This window comes from Ictidomys tridecemlineatus, chromosome 6 (assembly GCF_052094955.1).
Source record: "Ictidomys tridecemlineatus isolate mIctTri1 chromosome 6, mIctTri1.hap1, whole genome shotgun sequence".
Taxonomy (NCBI): Eukaryota; Metazoa; Chordata; class Mammalia; order Rodentia; family Sciuridae; genus Ictidomys; species Ictidomys tridecemlineatus.
In genome coordinates this window covers 18,218,453-18,241,419 of record NC_135482.1, presented here as the reverse complement: position 1 = coordinate 18,241,419, position 22,967 = coordinate 18,218,453, and the positions used below count along the sequence as shown (strand labels likewise).

General features: G+C 39.7%; 2 protein-coding genes across 7 annotated transcripts in view; both read left to right on the top strand.

Annotated features, from left to right (window-relative positions):
- Mybpc1 (myosin binding protein C1) overlaps window positions 1-7,435 on the top strand; it is an 88,718-nt gene extending 81,283 nt beyond the window's left edge. For all 4 annotated transcript variants that reach the window (XM_078052929.1, XM_078052930.1, XM_040279366.2 and 1 more), the window contains 3 exons: window positions 348-484; window positions 2,199-2,385; window positions 7,158-7,435. In XM_078052929.1, coding sequence (XP_077909055.1) covers window positions 348-484; window positions 2,199-2,385; window positions 7,158-7,258 — 425 coding nt within the window. In that variant the 3' untranslated portion in view covers window positions 7,259-7,435. The remainder of the gene's footprint in view (window positions 1-347; window positions 485-2,198; window positions 2,386-7,157) is intronic.
- A 14,432-nt stretch (window positions 7,436-21,867) lies between these two features.
- Window positions 21,868-22,967, top strand: part of Chpt1 (choline phosphotransferase 1) — a 32,199-nt gene continuing 31,099 nt past the window's right edge. For all 3 annotated transcript variants that reach the window (XR_013440364.1, XM_078052928.1, XM_013357299.4), the window contains exon 1: window positions 21,868-22,340. Coding sequence is in view for 2 of the 3 variants with exons in the window: in XM_078052928.1 (XP_077909054.1) it covers window positions 22,068-22,340 (273 nt within the window). In the remaining variant the exon portion in view is untranslated. The remainder of the gene's footprint in view (window positions 22,341-22,967) is intronic.

Genomic DNA, 22,967 nt, shown 5'->3' with positions numbered 1-22,967 from the left:
CATGAGACCCACTCAGCAAAGAAAGGAGAAGCTGAATTCTATCTTTAACCTTTCATTTTGTCATAAATCACTCTCCCTCTAAAGCCCTTCCTGATATTCACATTAGAACACATTTCTGATCAAAATTCTTGGGGAAAAAAACCAATCCTGTCAATATTTGTTTTAGAGTCAGATGACCATTCCGGCTTTCCATCTCGTGTGTAATGATTGGCTGTACATTCTCTGAATGTATGCCATGTGTTATTTCTAAGCTCAAGGAAGTTTTAATCATGAGTGAAGCATGCCAAGAATAATATAGTCTCAAGCCAATTTGTACTTTTGAACCTATTTTAATACTTGTTTTTAAGGCAAAATCTACAAAAATCCAGTGTATGAAGACTTTGATTTCACAGAGGCGCCCATGTTTACTCAGCCTTTGGTTAACACCTATGCTATAGCTGGTTACAACGCCACCCTGAACTGCAGCGTGAGAGGAAATCCCAAGGTACCATACTGTTCTATCACGTTAGTTAAACTGAGGAATTGACCTCGGGGTCCCTCTTTTATATTCCCATGTTATAATGGTTAACACTTTTATAAATGAACCTTCTAACCACTATTTGTGTCTTTTTGGGATGTGGGGAATGGAGAGTAGCAGTGTTTGTGGATAATTAGGTTCACTATTCAAAAGCAGTAAAAGCCAGGCATTACATGGCTGAGGCAGGAGGACCACAAGTTTAAGGCCAGGCCCAGGAATTTAGGGAGGCCCTGCTTCAAATAAAAAAATAAAAAGGGCTGGGTGTGTGGCTCAGGGGTTAAACATCCCTGGGTTCAGTCCTGGCACCAAAAAAAAAAAAAAAAAAACAAGTAGTAGGAAAAAAATGTTTGTCTTTACTAAAAGAAAAAGAAAAAGGAAACCACCTAATTTTGAAAGAACCGAGAGGTAAATAAAATAAAGCAATGTTGAGTCACCTGAAAAATTAGGTGGTGATTTTGACTCATCAAGAGTCAAAAAAAAAAAGAAAAGAAAAAGTTCTATAACAGATTAAAGTAAATAACAATTATGCTGTAATGCAAGGCAGAGTGCAGAGTACAAAGAAGGAAGAGATCACTGAAGAGCTTTAGAAAGGTTTTAAGTTTTCGTGTTGCTGACATTTGAAAATAACAACAAATTAACAAAGTTGTCCATGAAAAACTATGTCCCTGAGTGCAACTAGTGGAAAAGTGCCCCAGAATCTGGAAAATTATAACAGTAGTGTGTTTCCTGCATATGCCAACAGAGATAGGGAAGTCAAAGGGAAAAGCCAGATAGGACACAAGGAAGACCCTGAATTAATGTGTAAATGGAAGTGATGTGGGGAAGGATGAGGAGGCAGATCAGAGGTTTCATCCAGAGCTTAGGAGAACATCCAGGGCTGTTGGTGTCAGTTTGGGAGGCCCAGTGTGGAGGTGCTACATTTCACCCTTTGGAGCCCAAGCTCTAGAAAGGATTATCACTGAGGTAAGAGGGTACTGTGAAAAGCCAAGGACCAAGGCGTGAGCGAAGGGGAACGCTCCCATTTGGAAGGAAGAAGAGGACTGCGTGAAAGAGATAGGAACGGTGCCATTTCTAGGTTCAGAGCAAGACAAAATATTATAAAAAGTGGAAGGTGTTGAGGAAGGTGTTCAGAGACTGGAGGAGTAGACAGAAGAAGGGAGTAGAGAATCAAGGATTTCAAGTGCAGTTCAGAAGTCACAGAGCATGAAATCAACTTTCTCGGGGACTGGGTTGGAACTGATCTTGCATTGTCTGATGGGAGCAGAGCCACTGTCACTGATGATGACTTCAGATGTCATGCATATTGTGTAATGATTATCACAATTAACACGTCTATCACCATGCACACTGTACACTGGATGCCCCAAACGCATTCAGCTCACACCTAAATGTTTGTATCCACATAGATCAAATTGAAATGCAACAGAATCCATCTGGGAAGATTGCCCTAGCAATGTCCCCTGAACAAATCTGACTTTCTCCTTCAGAACTACCCACTTGCTTTCTTGCCATCCACTAAGTAGAATGTAATTTGAGAGATACACTGCCCAAGTAGATGTATAGTCTTCAACGTGCTTTCTTTCTAATCTATGCTTTAAAATTCTGTCACTGGCTTCGATGGCCTTTGAATGTGCTTCATACAGATAGGTTTTGACCTCACTTTCTTCAATCTGAACTTCAGCCCAAAATAACCTGGATGAAAAACAAAGTTGCTATTGTGGATGATCCAAGATACAGGATGTTCAGCAACCAGGGAGTCTGTACTCTGGAGATTCGCAAGCCGAGCCCCTATGATGGAGGCACCTACTGCTGCAAAGCGGTCAATGACCTGGGGACAGTGGAGATCGAATGCAAACTGGAGGTGAAAGGTATGCCACCCACCGTCTCATGTATAGACCAAAGCAAAGGAACATTGTGTAATTATGGTTCTTAATGCAAAATCCAAGCTCTTTGCCAAAATGCTGCAACTGGGGCAGTTGTAATGGTAGCAGTAGCAAGAGAAGGGGGAGGGGGGATTCAGGGAGAGGAGACATTTTTATATTCTGCCTCCACTCTGCTTTATTTGTTAAAGGCTACTACTTGATTATTTAAATTGGTTTATTTTTATCTCTTCTTATTTCCTATTAACTAAAGGAATATTAGCTTTAGTGAAATGTTAATGGGTGTACAGCATGCTGAGAATAAATACAATGAACACATGTTACTTTGGTGATGTAGTCTATCTATAAATAGAAGCCTACTGCAAAAATTCATCTAATGAAATTGAAGCTAAGGAATTCATATTATTTTTAATTGGTTTACTTATCTGTGAAACTTTTAATCTATTATATAGACTAAGTTTGTTAATTTAGTGTTTGATTATACACATAATAGAATATAGCATATACATATTATAATCCGTTGCTTTTAAAATTGCTAGAGAATTTTTACTTGTGCATTTCATTGGCATTAGTTTTAAGAAAAGTGGCAACTTATATATACCATGAAAACATAAGGATTTTTGTGATAAGAGAGTCTCAGCATGAACAGTCATCTTAGTTTTCTTGTGAATTGGCTAGAGTCTTTGTTTTGAAGTTTTTCTTGGCAATAAAAACCTACTTTGGGACACTATGAGAACTCCTGCAGAAAATCCTTATTGGGAGATACTAGGTGACAGGATCCTAATGTGTTTTTTCTCATCCGTCACTGTATCATATTGCTATTCTATGATAACTAATGTCTTTTATTCTTATTTATTTTTTAAAAATACCTTTTCAGTTGTCAATAGACCTTTATTTCTTTATTTTACTTACTTATATGTGCTGCTGATAATTGAACCCAGTGCCTCACACATGCCTGGCAAGTGCTCTATCACTGAGGACCAACCCGAGCCCTCTTATTTCTTTATAATGAAAAAAATTGTGATCCAAAAGTCAGAAAGATGACTTTGTAAATATCTATTTTAGAAAATCATAGTAAGCTGGCACATGCCTGTAATCCCAGTGACTCTAGAGGCTGAAGCAGGAGGATTGCAAGTTTGCCCTAGGCAAACCCTAGGCTAGACCCTTTCTCAAAATTAATAATAATAATAAAGGACTGGGGATGTGGCTCAGTGATTAAGTGCCCCTGGGTTTAATCCTGGTGCAAAGAAAAAGAAAAAGAAAAAGAAAAGAAAAGAAAATCATAGTAAATGCTCAGGGTATTAATGTTTCTTTTAAAGAGTTATTTAGCTGTGTAGTCCTAAATGTAGTATAAGAAACTTATTGAACAAAGTAACTTCTTTCTTACAACTTTTTTTAAAAACAGTTTTCTTTCTCATATGATTTCTGTCTGTCCTCTGGTATATGGTATGCAGACTTGTAACTAAGTGATAGGCGAAAATTTATTTTTATCTCATCAGGCATATAATATTCTTAAAATTTTTCAAACCTTACAATTGAGATAATTCATACAAATGTAAACATTGTTTTTTTAGCCACTTTGTTTGTTTTAAATGATGATTAAGGTCACGTTTGCACATCATCTGATTTCTAAACTCCTCATTTTATTAGTTTTAAGTTGTTGTTGATACTTGGGTTTCGACATCCTCTAAAAAAACAAAAACAAAAAAATTTTTTTAAATTACCACCTATTCATGCTTTGAAAAAAAATTGAATGTTGCTAATGACATTGATGATGCTTTTATAAATGGTTCAATATTTGGAGCCTTCCATAAGAGCAAACAGTATTATGCATGTGGATGTTATATTCTTTTTAGTAATAATCATATAGTCAATTGTATAGTAGTTGAACTTAATAATCAGAATAATGTATTTTAACCTATAAGTTCATGACAAGGTATCAACTGTAGTATTGAAAAAAGCTTTTGGTCCTAAAAGTAATGCTGAGATTGTTTATCATCAGATTATTATCTGATAATAGGTAACTTGAATCAAGTTAAACTGTGTAAAAAAAAAAGGTAAGAATGTCAACTAAGAATAAATAAATACTGGTACAAATATTCTGATTCTGCAGTGATATATCAAGGAGTAAATACCCCTGGACAACCAGTCTTCCTGGAGGGGCAGCAACAGGTTTAAAAAGTTCATATCCCACTGGATATTTCTACTTTCCGTTCCATTCCTCTTACATGAAAACGCACTTTGCATGTAAAGCTTGACTTTCTCATTTGCTTTTAATTCTGTTTTCTTAGCAGCTCATGGCATACAGTGTTTATGCCATGAACAAGGAAGGCCAAATTATTCAAGGATATCAAGTAATGTAGAAACCATGAGCTTTGTCAGAAAACTAAGTACCAGACCACAGGTCCCCAGGAGTCAAATCAGAACACTACATTTGAAGAGGTCCTCAGCTTATATAATAAGATTATCAAAACTTGGGAATCAATGGCATTCATTTAGTATTTTCATTTTTTGAATATAGAAAGATATATTTGTCCTTTTAGATAATTTACAGCATAGTTTTCTTAAAAGAAGGACAGAATTCAAAAAATAGAACCTTTTAATTGTAGACAAGTGTTATGCACATTTTTGATGGAGGGTATAAAAATAGACCCAACATCTGGAAACTCATATTTAAGATTGTCCAATTACAAATTTGTGAGTAGAGTGTTTGTAATCCATCTCTATCCATTGGACAATTTAGTCATTTCCATGGGACCCAAATTATTTTATATGTCTATGAACTTAAAAGGAAAGAAAAGTGTAAGACCCACTATAAAATGTTTTAAGCAATAAATGAGTTCTATTATGTATGTATAATTCACCCCCATTTGAAAGAGCCAATTAAGAATTCTTTGGGGCCAGGTGACAATCTGTTATGACCTTTAATGTAAGTTTACAATATTTGCTTTCTGAATCTCCAGACATAGAGTTAGTTTTACAAAGAAGAAATTAACTTCTGCTTTTGAAGTTTTATTGTTATACATATTGTCACTTTGTATCCTGTGTTTAAGTCTTGCATTTGTTTACATCATTTATATATAATCAGTTCAGGATAGAATATTATGAAATATATTAGTCTAATATTTATACTTGATAATTTTGCCTTTTGGAATTTCAACATATATATATGAACACTAACATTTTGTAAAATATCTATGTTTTTCTTTTGATGAAAAACACAATATATATATGTTGCAGGTTTTTTTTTTTCATAAGCTAATGGTTTGGAAGCTCTTACCATAAATATTCACTATACCATCAGATTGGCTTTGCCACCTCTCTGGCAGAGTGGTTGTGCATATTAATATATATATATTACATATTAATGATCCTTTTGAAGTGACTGGATCCTCACCCCTCATTCCATGTGCTTATATTTTCCCACATCTTTCACATGACTAAGGATTAATGAAATCAACTCCTCATAATTGTGACCATAATTTCATCCAACCAGTACTCAACTTGGGTGTTAGCAGTTTATTAATGCTTACAACTTCTCTCTCTCTCTTTCTCTCTTTCTCTCTTTTCCTTAGTTGTAGCACAATAAGGATGTTTGAATGTATATTGCCATCTAAGGTAAGCTTTCATATGGTTTTGGCATATGAAGCTTATGACTATCATAAGCCATACCAAGCCTGTGGAGTATGGCATGATTTTCATTACGTAATCCAATGAAAATAGACTCCTTAAAATTGCTAACTTTGTAGTATTAATTTGTATTTTTCAGCATCTTAAATTAATATCTAGTACTTATTCATCGTGACAATCTCCTAGTGACATGAAACAAACTGTTGAATGTGATAGAGCATGAATCAAAGCATTTAATGTAGATGGACATGATTGATACCCACGCGTTCTGCATTCTTTGCATCAAGGAATGGACATGTACATAAGTGGCATCATTTCTACCAATATGTGACTTGAGTTTTTTTTATTTTGTTAAGGAGAATGACTTTCTCAAATTTGCATTAAAGAAGTTTTAAGAATGTTTCAAATAGCATGCTGTTTTTTTGTCTGGACATGAATTTATTAGCAAGTAGTAAAGCCCTTCATTGAAGGACCGTGCGGTTTTGTGGTTTCGTGGGTTCTCATTTGAATGAGGCTTTTGTTTTTTTAATATAAAAATTCAGAAACTTGGAAGGTAGGTATGAAATGTTAGGCATTTCTCTCACCTTCAGAAGGTATTGGACCATTCCTACTATTTTTAACCAAATAGTTCCAATTTTTGCACTTTTGACAGTTTAGAAGTGGTCAAAGTTAAAGGAAAGAGTCTTTTCTTCTCCAATCTGCTTGAATCAGAACTTTTTGTGCTTAATTAAAAGGAACATTAACAAACTGGAAACAGATCTTCCCACTGACCCATAACATGGTATGCATTTGTTGTGCCAGAACCTTTAAATCATTTATAGAGCAATCACAGAACCTCTCTAAGAACAATAAGTGTTTTCTACCATTTAGGAATTTAAACTAAGATTGAATAATAGAAGGGGAGTAACTGCTATGGGTCTTCTGGGAACTTGCTTTTCTGTCTAGATGCCAAGGGCTTTAAATTCTAAATGTACTAAACCTGGAGAAGATTTCCAAGTAGGGATTGAATGAATCTTTGTAGTAATAAAATCATAATTAGTCTCATTTCCAGGCAGCTAGTGCAGTAGTATTATTTCAGTGATTTTTCACATAGATGGTTTTGACTTTTCCCTTCTCTCTGTCCTTTATAGGTGGGCTGTCCTTCTGCAGGCTCCTCTTGCAAGGTGTGCCTCCAAACATAATTGATTCATATTTGCGAGACTTACACTCAAGCAATCCTGAGGAATACTGAGGGCTGGGCATAGCCTCTCTGAATTCTGCTGCTTTGAAATCTGATTGAAAAGAGAAAGCATTTTCTGGTTTTCCACCAGGCCCCCAAGTGTGGTCATTTTCTTTCCTCTGAATATTGAAGAGAAAAAAAAAATTGTTTGCACTGGTTGCTTAATTAAAAATTGCAAACAAAATCTCATTTGCTGTCAGTGCTTTGGCTGTTATTGTTTATGCTCCGCTGTATTTTCTTTTAAAAAGCATCGTAGAAAAGAATAAGCAAAAGCAATTGTTTTAGTTTCAAAGAATAGGCTGTACACGGTCCCCCTCTTTTGGAGTAAAGAATGCAATACACCATGGTAGAAACTTGAACACCCATCTTGCTCTTGGTATATGGACTTTTTTCTAAATAACTTAAGAGTGGTTTATTTCACACGGGCCTGCTTAACACAAAGATCTATGTCCCCCCCACACCTTTTTTCCCATTTGAATTCATTAAAGATTTCTTAAAGTTTACCTTACAGACAAATTTTCTCAGTAGAAAGGAAAACTAATTCAGGAAGTAGTACAACACATGTCAAGTGTTTATGATGAAATGTCATTGTATTCATTTATGTGTTTGGCATCGAATTCTCAGACACAGAACTGAGGAACAAAGGCTGAGAGCCAGGACTACCAAACTCTGGTGCAACCCCTATGGTGTCTCTGGCAGGGCTTCCTGGATAAATCCACTAGATCTCCTGCCAAAATAGCTAGTCCTAGGGATGGGAGACTGTTGCAGACTTCAGAGCAGTTACAAAATTAGGGTTAGCTGATGGTGTCTGTTTGATTTGAAGGGAACCTCTTTTTAAAAAATTCTAGCAGCTGAAAAACATTTGTACTAATCCATAGTCTTTTTTTTTTTTTTAGCAACTTCCTTTGCTCTTCCTGATATTATAGTTTCAGAGAAGGGAGTAGAATGCAAGTGTAAGGTACCACCTCATTACTGTTTTTGCCCATGATTCCTCCCCCTTTTCCCTTGTACCAGAGGCTGAATAAATAGTGACTCACAGGTGCTTTTCATAGCATCGTGGGATGACATTGTTAAAATACCTGCACTGCTTCCTCTCCAGATCCGAGTTGTGATGGTGGTCGTGGATCTGGGTGATGACAGGCTCATGAAAGAACAGGTGGATGGATCATCCAGGTAGTTGCAGGACATTTGAGAACAGCAAGAGAAAACTAGTTTGTGTCCAAACTATGGTGGCCCCCTCTTTTTCCATTCTAATTGGTTGGTGACCTTGCCTTTATGGTTGTTAGGAATATTGGTTATTACCCCTCTCCTATATTCCCAACAACTCCAAAATAGAGTCATCCCTGAGTCCCTGGGTATCAGGGATTGGTTCCAGGACTCTCTGTAGAAGCCGAATACTTTTATCTCTTCTCTTCGATATCATAGTGTTTGCATATAATCTATATATTCCACCTGTATGTTTCAAATCATTACTAGTTTGCTTATAATACTGAGTACATGTAAATGCTATTTTAATTGTTCTTGCTCTGTATTGCTAAGAGGATAATGATAAGGAAAAAAGTTTCCTACGTTTAATGCAAATGCATTTTCTCCCCAAATATTTTGAATCTGTGGTTGGTTGAATACTTGGATGTGAAACCCAGGGACCTAAAGGGCCAATCTGGCAGCATTGCAACAGCCTGGCTGGCTGCCTAACTCAAATATCCGTTGCCTGATTTTGCCAAGTCATGGTCAAGTCTGTTAGGCCATTTATAAACACAGCCTAGAGTGACTGTAAAGCATCCTTCCATGGTTTAGGTTCCCCATTCATGACTTAGACACTCTACTTATATCCTGTGTTTTATAATGCTAATTTTCTGCATATGATCTTGCCTCGAATTAAAGGTACCCATACACTGCAAAGTTCTAAAAAGGAAGAAAAAAGTTCATTTTGAAACTGTAAAGAGCAAAACATACCAAAAGTGTCATTTCTCTCAGTTTCCCTATAATATTTTTCTAATTCTGTTTAAATTTTACATATACTTAAAGAAAAATTATATGTCACAGAAATTTACCAAAAATTCTTTTTGGAAACTTAACATTCAGAATTTTAAAGGATCACACTTTATTTACTTCATTTAAAAGAGTTTGCTGAATGTTCTCATCTAAATTATTGAAGTAGAAGAAAAACCAATAGTTCTAAGAAACATTGGAATAAGGTAATATGTCTTTAACTCTTCACTTTTAAATTGAATTCTGAAATGTTCTGTTTAGCTCAACCTGTGCATTATTGAAGGTCTGATGTGTACACTGATCGGCTCAGCTAGGAACTCAAATGATGAATAAACCATTTCATGCGTTGATAATGTATATGACTAATACACAAAGGGAAACAAACACGGCAGGTGTTAGAGGATTTGCAGAAGTTGGGTAACATGGTTTCTATATTTGTTAGTAGTTACTGGCAGCCAACCTAGGGACCTACCCAGATCCCAGCTGACTGGGATTGGCTGTCTGCATGAAAAATAAGCAGTTAAGAAGGAAAAAAAAAAATGAATTTAATACAATTTGGCTAAAACTAGGGAGAAGCAAGTAAATTTCTCTGCAGGTCCCATAGAGGAGTTTACACTTTATAGAAACAAAGCCAGGAACTATACATATGTATAGATTTATCTAGGCAGTGCTAGCCAGAGAATGTCACAATTCCTGTTTTTCAGCCTTTGCTCAAGCTACCTGGACTTTAGTGGCAGTATTTCAGCTTCCACTGAGATTGAGAAAACAATAACCAGCAAGTTTGGGGGGAACTATTTTAGGGCTTTTAATTTCAAAAGGATTCTGTTACAGTATCAATGTATGGAGTACAGGACATGCCATAGTGCTTTATTTTTCTAAATAAAATGTAGTATGAGTCTGAGGATCCCGAACCAGCTAAGGGGATTGAATTGAGAAATTCTCTGTCCTGTGTGGGGGTTCTACCTCAGTCTCAGATTCTAAAGTCAACCAGAATCATCCCTAGTGCTAACTAAATGCAGTAAAAGAAAGGTTTTTGTTCTTCAGTTAATGCTGGTGATGGCAGAGATACTTGTGATATAACCCCATATGGTTCAATCAAAGACAGGTGACTGAAACTTCCCTGATAAGTGTAGAACTGAGGAATTCCAGATTCCAAGGCTATAGCATGACTTCTGTATTAGGGTTCTCCAGAGAAACTGAACCAATAGAAGATGAGTGGGTGGATGGATGGATAGATGGATGTGTTAGGGAGCAAACAGATGAGGGTGGTGGGAACAGGAAGCTAAGAAAATAATTCTATAAAATGGGCCTGCTGTGCTGACCCCCGTGCTTTCTTTTCCAAGAAGCAATTTACCTGCAGCCCTGCCTGGCCTCAGTGAACAGAATATTTCACATTCCTCAGCAAACTACTTGTTAACTGCAGGAGAAATGCAGGCCCAAGATAATGTCAGTGGAAAGAACCCAGGAGATTTTTGTGATCCTGAAATCTGGGAGATAAGGATAATTCCTTCCAACCATAAAATCTGTAAGAATGTATGGTTAAAAATCCAATTAGAACCAGTCAGCATGGGTCAATAGGACCTACAGTTGCCATGGCAGTGGGGACTTGAAAGTCTTGCTGTTAGTCAAAAGTCAAGAGGTAGACCTGGGTGGGACTCTCTGGAAACTTCTCTAGGATCCCCAATAAAACTGAAGTGCAGGTCAGACACGTTGTCCTTCTTCTCTCTGAGAGGACCCATTCTCTCCCTTGAGAGTATCCCCTTCCCCTTTCCTATCCCTTCAATAAACGCATTCCTATTACTCTGAGTGATATGTCTGAAACCTTTCTGACGAGGTCACAAAAATTGGGGTTTGAAGAGAAGGTCTTCACATTGCCTCAGTTTCTTGGAAGGCCCCAGCTCTGTAACAGATTTCTAGGGAGAGATTTATTATAAGATACTGATGATGTGGTTACGGAGGCTGAAGATCCCATAATCTGCTGCGTAGGGATATGGAGACCTCTGAAGGCTGGTGGTATAGTCAGATACTTGAGAGCCAGAAATCCAATGGTATAAATTATAGTCTCCATCTGAAGGCCTGAGAAACCAGGAGAGCCCAGAGTTCTCAAGTGATTGGGTGATGCCCAGCCACAAGGGAGAGGGCTACCTGCTTCACTCAGTTCATCAATTCAAATGTTACTATCTTCCAGAAATACCCTCACAGACTTACATAGAAATGTTTTTTTAATGGGCTGGGGCTGTAGCTCAGTGGTAGAGCACTTGTCTATCATGTGTGGGGCACCACATATAAATAAATAAAATAAAGGTCCATTGACAACTAGAAAAAGAATTAAAAGAAAGAAAGAGAGAGAGAGAGAGAGAGAGAGAGAGAGAGAGAGAGAGAGAGAGAGAAAGAAATGTTGAATGACCTAGCTGAGCATCCTTTGGTCCAGTCCAGTTGACACTAAAATTAATTATCACAGCATTTCACCTGCTACTTTTAGATGGGAGAATCGGAAAGTTCTACTCAATACCAGACTTAGACATGGGCGAAAGGAACCTCAGCATTTTCAAGAATTCCACTCTGGGCCTCTTCTATTCATACCACCATGGGGAGAGTCCTACTTGGGATACTTATCATATCGTGCTTTCTTACAGACTGCACCTAACCCTCTCCCTTTTTTTTTTTTTTTTTTTTTTTTGTCCCAGGGATTGAACCCAGGGGCACTTTCACATCCTCAGGCCTTTTTATTTATTTTTTTGAGACATGGTCTTGTTTGCTAAGTTGCTAAGGGCCTCACTAAGTTGCTGAGGCTGGCTTTGAACTTTGAATCCTAGTGTCTCAGCCTCCCAAGTTGCTGGGATTACAGGCTCCCCAGACCTCATTTTTAAGGCCTCTACTCTGGTTTCAAACTCCCAAGGAAGTATCATGTATATGCACTCCCCAGGCTCAAAGGGTGGCCTAGAAGCATCTATTTGCCAAGGGACTGGGGTCAGGGAAAGTGACGAGAGGCTGAGGCATCTACATGGGTGGACCACACACTCCTCATGGTGCAGTAAAGGAGGAAGTCAGGGTGACAAGAGCAGGGAGACTGGACAGGCCGGGCCATGATATTCTGGCAAGTATCACTGAAGAATCTGATCACCCTACATTCAAACTGGACATTCCAGGTCATTATGAAGATATTCTGGAGGATACAACTATTTTATTAACCATCAATCAGCTTGATTTATAATTTCTAAGTATTTATAAGTAACAGTTGTAAAATTTAGGGTGCAGTCGGCCCCCAACAGCCTCTGTTCCTTCTCTGTACCTCTTCCTCCCATTCTTCCACCAGCCAACCCAACTCTCCCCTCCCTGCACACTCTTCCTCCCACTCACCAAGTTCCAAGTCTGACCCTTTCCCTCCTTAAAGTTCTCCTGAATGGAATTCTAGAAATACAACTTTGGCCTCTCTTTCTTATGAGTCCAGGGATAAACTAAGACATAATAAAACCAGGTAGTCTTCTTACCAATTCTATAACATTAATTGATTATAAATTAAACTCTATATTTATTTTCTTAGTTTAATGGGTGTCACTTAATTTCTTTCCTTGCACCAAAAATTCAAGTTACTGTTAACATATAAGTATTCATAAAACCCTTTGTAATTAAGCTTTGATAATTCAGGACTAAAAAACAAAGCTGTTAATGGAACAACCAGTTGTTCTGATTCTAAGGTTGTCCTCACCCTCTTCAAGACACCTGATGATCTCTCTGTGTCCCCAGATGCACTGGCCTGGGCAATCTCTGGCCTTGCTAAATATTTTTATTCTATCTCAAGTAGATTACTAGGGACAAAATGCCACGGAGGTGACAGAGGCAGTTAAACAGTACCAGAGTGAGGACTCAACAGCAGAGTGGGGTGCTGGAGGACTCAAATCTGTCATTAAAGAAAAAACTTTGCACTCAGGTGCAGGATACCTGCTTTTTCTCCCAAGCCATAGTTTCAGAAAGCGCCTTCCTGTTCTTTGCAGATAAGTACTCACATAGCTGTTCATAGCAAGACTTCTAATCTTAGAGCACAGGAAAACACCTTAAAAGACATTATATACCAATGTAAAAGTCTTGGCTCCTGTTTTTTGAAGTTAATAAATAAATAGAAGAACAACAACTAATATTTACCAGCAATGCTGTGGCAAGAAAAGAACATTATTTATTCTTTGAAAGGCAACCTTCTTGAACAATCATGACAAAGGATAATTGGAAGGCAGCCATGATTCAAAATAAACCAAAGCTGTTTTGAAGTCATGTGGTCCTCTGGAAAATTCCAGGCACTGGAGAGCCAAGCAAGTGTATCCTCTGCAAGCTATGGGATGAAGTGCCTTGGAGCTGCTCATCCCAACCTCAGTCTTGAGTGTCCACTGGGGGTCACTGTGAATTCAGTTCCCATTTCTGCCTTGGGAGGTGCCCCTGAGCCAGAGGTAGTTGGAGTAATAGTGGGGAAGAGACTTGCTAAAAGGATTATTTTTATGCTCATCTTAATAGCTCATGGCAGGACTCCAAAATCATTCCTAGTAGCAGAAGCAGGAGTTCATGGGTGACATAGATTGTTTCCTGGGTCTTTCCAGTCCTGGGTCTTTCAAAAGCATGGATTCTGGCCCAGCATAGACTTTGAGTCACTTCTCTTACTTAAGGAGTTAAGTACGAGTAGATAGATTGGGAGGTTGTGACAAGAGGGCCAGTGATGGCCAAGGCCAAGGAGCAGCATCAGGCAGGAGGGAGGAGGGGAGGACAGAGTAAGGCACTGTTATTTGTACAGAGGGAAGGGAAGTCAGGAGCAGCCAGAGGGGAATGAAGCCAGAAATAGCCTTGCCAGGCAAGCAGCTAGGGAGGAAGCCTAAAGAGAAAAATCAACAATAAAAAGAAAAGAGCTCCTGTTTATCTGCTTTGCAGCATTGATCCAGCCATGCTTTCTTAACCCTTTCCACCTCAGCTGCATTTCTCTTTATGAAGGATGGAAAACCGCAGGGAGATGGTGGGCTTCCGGAACACAGTGTTCACGCTCAGCCACCGCCTATGATCCATGCATGGTGTTCTCTTCCATTATAGATGAGCTTATTTTAATACCAAAACACTTTCTTCTTCCCGGATCTTCAAATGGATGTTTGTTTCTCCAGATTTACTGTCATGGAGTAAGAGGTTTCTTAGTCCAGGAAGCTCAGCATTGGCTGAGAAAAACTACATCAACAGCAGACACCCTTAGCAGGGACCAAAATGTAGACTTCAGTTACCTTGTAGATTTTATCATAGAATCAGCACCAGATACCATTCTTATATATATATATAATCGAACTATCTAAACATCTAGCACCCATCTCTCCATCTATCAAATATCTAATCCTTTGTTCTGGAAAGAACAGCTGAAGGCAAAATTGAGTCCAGTTAGTCTTTCTCATCCCTTAATTGCCATCTGAGTCTTTTCTCTCTTCTTTCTTACTCATTCACTGTTCAGTGGGGCCAATAGGGCTTCTCAGAGTGGTGCCTCACTAAAGCCTTCTAAGACCCTGTGCTACACTGGGCACTGAGGCTCAGGAGGCTGAGGCAGGAGGATCAAGAGTGCCAGCCTCAGCAACAGCAAGGTGCTAAGCAATTCAGTGAGACCCTAGCTTTAAATAAAATACAAAATTGGGCTGGGGATGTGGCTCAGCGGTCAAGTGCCCCTGAGTTCAATTCCGGGTACATTAAAAAAACAAACAAACAAACAACAACAACAACAAAAAAAAAAACCCTGTGCTTTGGTCCCTAGTTACCCAAAACGTGATTTGATGACCAGCAGCTTTGGTCACCTGAGAGCTTTTTAAAATGAAAACTCTCAGACCTTTTCCCAAATCCACAAATTCAGAATCTGCATTTCAACTGGCTCTCTGGTGGTTCAGCGTTCATTCATGTAGGAGAGGCCAGGCTCCAGTTCTCTTTTTGTCTAATTCCTTGCATGGATATTTATTTGGGGCCATTTTCTCTCAGTTGTCCCAAGGGAAAGCTATTCTGATAACGGGATCCCCTTTCAGGTATTCCTGATAATGACATTACCTGATATCCAAATGTGACTTAACCTGTTATTCTTAAAAACCCTAAGCTGCAAGAAAGAATAAATTGCTCTGGGATTTTAGGCAGCCCAATTGCTGAAAAGGGAATTTTTGACGAAGGGGCTTCCCTTCAGCACTCCTCAAATCCTACCTTGGAAAACATTTTAAAGCAGTAGGGCATTTACTCAGAAAAGGATAATAAGTGAAAAACAAAGGATATAAACAATATTGAGAACTATGTCTCCAAGGGAATACAGTTTCCTTAACCCTAAACTGCTTTTGCAATTTTTTTTTTCAGATGAAAAGCACAATTACATCATCTCAGGGATTCTCTTGTGAAATTTTGTTTTTCTGATCTGGAGTAGGAAATGAAGTATTTCTAGAAGAGAGCAAAGGTTTTAGTTGATCTGCTATTGAACAATGCATCTCTAATTACCCACACATTTTTAAAAGTAGCACAGTTTCATAAAATTTGAACTTTAGAATCTCAAAGTACAAAATCATTAAGACAGAAATTAAATAAAACTCCAGACCATAATAATTGTAAATACTCCAGCCTATAGTCTGAAGCTCAGAATTCTAAACAGAACTCTGTACATATTTAACTGTACCTATTTATGGGGTACAGTTACAGTAATTTCAGACACTGAGGCAGATACTTGGCATGGTGATGCAGCACTGGTACTGTATGAGCTGGGTGGGGAGATAGATCAATAATTAAATTATAACCAAAAATAGGCTGGATTACAAGGCACAAAATACTCTGGTTGTATGGGAGCAAGAGAGGTACAACTAGTAGAATCCGGGTGGTCCTCTTGGGGAAGAATGAATTTAAACTGAGCCCTGTCTGATAGTGTTTCAAGGCTGTAAGGGATAGAGGGTACTCTCCAATGGGGAACAAATGTGGGGCCAGCTAATGGACCCATGCAGCTGAAGCATGAGATTTAGGGAAAGCATGAGATTTAGGGAAGAGAAATTTAAATTTGGGAGGTAAAACTAGAAAAATGATCAGGCTTTAAATCCCAAGCTAGGTAGGTGGGACTTCATCAAAGGCTTCTGAACCGGGGAATGTATTATCAGTTTTAGGAAATTTAGTAAAATAATTCTTTAATATTTTTCATTGATACTTAATAATTGCACATATTTATGGGGTACAGTATGAAAATTCAATCATGTATACAACGTGCAATGACTAAAGAAGGGTGATTAGCATTTCCATCTCCTTAGACATTGATCATTTATTTGTTCAGAGACTTCAGACTCTTCTAGTTCTTTATACAGTATATAAGAAATTGTTGTATGCTACTGTCACCCTGTGAGGTGGAGCCCTATAACTCATTCCTCTTAACTGTAGTTTGGTACACCTTATCCAATTGTGTGTGTGTGTGTGTGTGTGTGTGTGTATGTGTGTGTATATATTTGTAGTTGTGTGTGTTTGTTTCAGAAGTGTTAAAGGGCAGATGCGCCTTTATTTCATTTAGTTTTTTTATGTGATGCTGGGGATCAAACCCAGTGGCTTACACATGCTAGGCAAGTGCTCTACCACTGAGCCACAACCCCTTCCCCCAAAATTCTTTACATAATATTTAGAATGAATTGTAATGGCACAAATGCCACATGATATATAGAAACTGAAGAGTTTACTGTTGACAAAATGCCCATCTCAGTCCTACACTGATCGAGTATCCCTAATCCAAAATGCTTGAGATCAGATGTGTTTCAGGTTTGGGAATTTTTCAGAATTTGGATATTTGCATATACATTATGAGATGGAAAGACCTAAGTGAAAACACCAAATTCATATATGTTTATGTGCAGTTATAAACATAGCTTGAAAGTAATTGAGAGCTTCTGTGTCCTAAGACCTGACTGACATGAGGTCAGGTGTGTTATATTCCACTTATGGTGTCATGATGCCGACATTCCAAAAGTTTCAAATTTTAGAATATTTTGGATTTGGGGTCTTCAGATCAGTCTTGTTCAATTTATACTTAATTGTTCAACTTACTGGGTGGTATTTTGCAGTGGTTAAGAGTATGGACTCTGGAATTAGACTGTGTAGGCTCAAATCCTGGCTTTATCACAATATTAGCTGTGCAATCCTAGGAAATTACTGAACCTCCCTATACTCCAGTTTCCTCATCTATAATATAAAGATGATTATGGTGAGTATTTTGTAAGGGTTTTGTGATAATCAAAGAAAGTAACTCTTGACACTCAGAATAGTGCCCAAGATAGGAACTCATGTGAGCTACCAGGTTAGTTCAAGAACAGGAAAAACTGAACTGAGACTGTAGCTCAGTGGCAGAACACTTGCCTTGCACGTGTAAGGCACTGGGTTCAATTCTCAGCACCACATAAAAATAAACAAAATAAAGGTATTCTGTCCATATACAACTACAATTTTTTTTTAAAAAACGAAAAGGTAAAATTGTCACTATACTGTATATGATAGATGTACACAAAACCATGTAATAATTCATGTTAACGGGAAGGAGTCTGGTGAAGTAACAGGAAACTGTGAATCTATTTGTTTTTGGTAATTGGAATGCATTACATGCAGTAGATAGGTAAAAGGGGCAGATGCGCCTCAGCATGCCTTGAATTAAAGTGAAATTTCCAAATATTTACCACAAATAGCAATAAGAAGGGAAATCAGCCTAGAGCATGATGAGGGGAAAAAAATGGGTCTTTTTCCTTTTTATTATTTTTGCTACATTTTAATTATGAAATACTTTATACTGCAAAATAAATTTAAATATTTATGCCAGATGTCTGTGTCTGTACATAGATATGACATGAAATATTCATATTTATACACCCATATATGGCATAAGTAATGATTAAATGAACTACCCAGTTTGAAAACGGTAGTTGAGATAGCTTGATGGCTTGCTAATATCCATTCTAGCACTTTTCAACAGTAGTGGAAATTTTAGCAGGTGACCCTTCTGGCTTGTGGGATGGGAGCAAAAGTGAGGTATACAAATTTAGGTCATGGCTTTCTAAGGAAAAGGAGTGCAGCCCCCTTCTCTTTGCTCTCTCCCAATTGGTCGCGAGTTGGGACCATCCATTTGGACCACAAGTTCAAGATTAACATCCTAAACATGGTACACTAATAGAATAAAAGAAACCCACTTCTCTGACATCATGGAGCTGCTGTACCAAGCCCTGGATTAACTACCTAGACATTATATTTGAGGAAAATAAACTTCTATCTCATTCAGGCTTCTACAGTTTCCTAGCTGTATCCTAAAACAACTCCCAGTGAATTATCTGTCAGGACTGCTTGGTGCCCCTCTACAATCCCATCTCACCTCTTTACCAGGAGCAACCACTATCCAGCATTATATTAATAATTTTTTTCCTTTTCTTCATAACTTTGCTATATGTGTTCATATCCCTAAATGCTAAATTTTGCATCTTTTCAAACTATATATAAGTAAGGTCATACTATGTGCATTTTTCCAGTGACTTGCTGCTATGGTGTGTATAATATCCACCCCCCCAACCTGAATTCATATGTTGAGACCCCAACACCCCACCCCACTCCTGAGATGGTATATGGAGATGAAACCTTTAGGAAATAATTAGGTTTAGATGGGGACAGGGTACTTCTGGTGGGACTAATGTCCTATAAACAGAACCATTAGAGAACTTCCTCTCTCTCCTCTCTCCTTTTCTCTGGCCCTCTCCTTCCTGTCCCATACCGGTGTGAGAACATAGATGGAAGGGGCTATAGGCAAGTAAGAAAGACAGCTTTCACTGGGAACCAAACCAAGTGGCAGCTTGCTTGACTTTGGACTCTCTAGCCTCCAGAACTGTGAGAAATAATCTCTATTTTTGTTTAAGCTACCCAGTTTATGGTACTTTGTTTTGACAGCCCAAACTAATACACCTGCCCCACCCCATTCAACAGTAAACTTGTGGAATTCATATGAATAAGTGAACATAACAGGTTCCAGATCAGACTCAGCAACTAAGCAAGACCTTAACCAATTTAGTGAGACCTTATATCTCAAAATACAAAATACAAAGGGGCTGGGGATGTGGCTTAGTGGTAAAGCATTTCCTGAGTTCAATCCCCAGTATCAAAAAACAAAAAAACAAACAAATCAACCAAACAACAACAAAGCACACACACACACACACACACACAAATGAAGATAAAGTTCCTTAATTTTCACTGCTATATTAAACTTACATAAATTATATTAGCATTGGTGGACACTAAGGTTATTTTCTAGCTTTAGGTTGATGTACAAATGTACCGACAATATTATTACACCTATCTCCTAGGATACTTGGGCAAAAATTTCTCTAGGATAGACTTTTAGATCAGAATTGTGCTGTCATGTTGCAGAGTATGTGAATATTCAACTTTACCAGATAATGCCAGATTATTGTGCAAATGGTTGTACTCATCTACTCATCTTTACTAACACTTGCATTTAGGTAGGTCTATGTTCTGGCCAACAAATTGTATGTAGAAGTATTGAGACTTTTGGAATGGTACTCTAGTTTGCTGGCTCAGCTGAGTGGTAGCACTCTCCTCCTCCCCTTCACCCTCCTCTCTTCCTCCACCTCCTCTATTTCCTTTTCATCCTCTTCCTCTTTCTTGCTGCTTGAAATCTAGATATGATGGCTGAAACTCCAGCAGCCACTTTGAACCATTAGATGATAACCTTGTAGATACATAAAAGGATGTTAGAGCAGAAAAAAAAAAAAAGAAGAAGAGTCTGGAGTTCCTGATGACCACAGAACCACCATGCCAACCCCAGAATGCCAATTCTAGACTTCTTTTATGTAAGAGAAAAATAAGCTTATATTTTGTATATGTCGACATGTTTGGAGCTTTTGCTATAGATATATGAACATAAGCCCATTTGATTGTTTTTATTTATTACTTATTTTAGAAGTTCTTTATGTAATCTGAATACTATTTATTGTGGATGTTACTTGAAGGAAATGTATTCAGTTTATAGCTTGTCTTTTCATTTTCTTTAGTATGTTTTTTGATGTACAATAGAAATTACCTTTAACATATTTAGATTTTTTAATTTGGAAAGGGACTTTTTTCCTTGTCACAGTCATGGCATTGGTAAATTAAAAAGTAATTATCTCTTGGGGCTGGGGATGTGGCTCAAGCGGTATCGTGTTTGCCTGGCAAGCACGAGGCGCTGGGTTCAGTCCTTGGTACCACATACAAATAAAGATGTTGTGTCCGCCGAAAACTAAAAATGAATATTTAAAAATTCTCTCTATCTCTTTTAAGAAAAGTAATTATCTCCAAGTCCACTGCACATAGAATCAGCATAGTTAAAAGTGAATCTCTTCTGCATTTGCAAGCACCATTTTTTTTCACATTAAAAATCACCAGAAATATATTTAATGAGAGGTTTGCTCTGATATTGCTCTGGCAGGAGACGTCAAACTTTGTTTTGGTAAAGGGTCAGGTAGTAAATATTCTAGACATTGTGGTCTCTGTCACAACCCCTGAACTCTACTAGAATAAACATGGCCTTATTCATGGCACTGAGTTTGAATTTCATAAACTGCACGTCATGAAATACTGTTTTTTTGAGTATTCCCCAAACATTTAAAAATGCAAAAACCATACTTAGCTCTTAAACTTCAGGAAAACTGGTGGTGGGCTAGGTTTGGCCTGCAGGGAGCAGCTTGCTGACTCTCTGCTCCAAAACGTAGTCATGAATCCTGTGGGGCAAAATCCACCTGCTCAAAAGATGTTGCCCAATATAAGTATCTGAAGTAGTTTCTAGCCTATCTTATGCCTTAGAAAAGTGCATATAGATCAGAATCACCAAGTGAAGAGTTAGGCAAGTGACAGACCTATCTGTGCAATAAATTATGTTTATGACAGGATGTCCCCTGCCCAAGTGGGTGCATTGTGAGGTAAAAGACTGGTGAACTCCCACTGTGTGGCAAGCTTGCTTGCTCCACGGTGCAATGAGAGGACACACTTGGATTTCTGCCTTCTATTCCAAGGAAGAGCGTATCTAAAAATATCCATTGTTGTTGGTGTCAAATGACCTGAAAAATAGGCATTTGAGTTTCAAACATCCAGTCTCCTTGTTAGTATTTTCCAAGCCCTGACTTTTTCCCCCCTTTTTTTCTTTTCTCTTTTTAAATTTTATTTATTTATTTATTTTTAATTTTCAAAACCTCGTCCTCTGACCCGGCAACTAAAGCTCGCAGGCTTGTGTTTCCAAGCTGCCCAGATGGGGCTATCATGGTGGTGGACCCAAGATCTGCAAATTCATGTTCTCACTTGAAAATTCCTGGGCTCTAGGCAGCATTGTGCTGCAGTGATCAGCCCGAAGCCACAGCGTAGGCCCTCCAGAACCCAGCTGTGCCCACCACCGCCAGGTGGAGGAAGCGGCTCTGTAACCGTCCAGCCGACGAGACTTCACTCACGTAGCGGAAGAAATCAGATCTCAGAGGCAGGTGCAGGAGGCCCTTGAGCAAGGCAGGAGCCTCCTAGCGCGCCCTTCGGGAAGTGTCCGCGGCCAGCCACGCCTCGCGCCCCCGCCCCTCCCAAGGCCCCGCCCCCAGCCACTGCTCCGGCCGCCCCGCCGCTTTGGGGGCGGAGGCGGGGGCCGGGACCTGGGGCGGCCCGGCCTGACCTCCACCGCGGCCGATCGGCCCCACCGGCGAGCCCCACCGGCCGGCGCAGGCCCCGGCCGCGAGCCCCTCCCTCCACCTCTCCCCGCCCGGCCCGGCTCGGCAGGCACTTGGTGGCGGCTGCGGGTCCGCAGGCGGCCATGGCGGCGGGGGCCGGGGCCAGGTCGGCGCCGCGCTGGCTGAAGGCGCTGGGCGAGCCGCTGAGCGCTGCGCAGCTGCGGCGGCTGGAAGAGCACCGCTACAGCGCGGCCGGCGTCTCGCTGCTCGAGCCGCCGCTGCAGCTCTACTGGACCTGGCTGCTCCAGTGGATCCCGCTCTGGATGGCACCCAACACCATCACCCTCATCGGCCTCGTCATCAACATGGTCACTACGCTCGTGCTCATCTCCTACTGCCCCACGGTCACCGAGGAGGTAGGGCTCACCGCCCGCCCGCCCGCGCCTCGTCACCCAACTGCTGTCCCCGAGCCCAGCCCTGGGTAGCCAGAGGCGCTGGGAGTGGGAGGGGTGACCGGTGTGCCACTGAGCATCCCCGTGGCCGCGAAGGGGTGGGCACGGCCTTTGCTTCTGAGTCCATCGCGGACGGTTTCACTGTCCCCGCGCGGACACACCCGGAGCCTCTCCCGGGTCGCCTAAAGGCAGTCACGCCACCACCCTAGTCCTGTGACCGCCCTGAGCCTTCCCCTAGCAGAGAGCAGCGGAGGGGCTGTCAAGGTCAAGGTCTGGTCCCATGTCCTCCCACATAGATGCCAACTTGTGGTTTGGACCAGCAGTCCGGGTGCTTTGCATACTAAGGACTGGGCACCCTCATCACTGTTCTTCCTGGAGCAAGGATCTGAGGTGGGGTCAGCCAAGCCCAAATTGCCCTTTGGACACTTTTATAATAGTTTGTTTCTCAAAGGTGGTGGTAGTAGTGATCAAAGATAAGTAACCTGTAAGAGACAACTTCCTCTTTGCCTCATTGACTTTTTCAAGAAAAACAAGCTAGGGTAGTATGAAAGTGATAATCCTTATCACAACTGAGAGATTATAAAAGCCAAC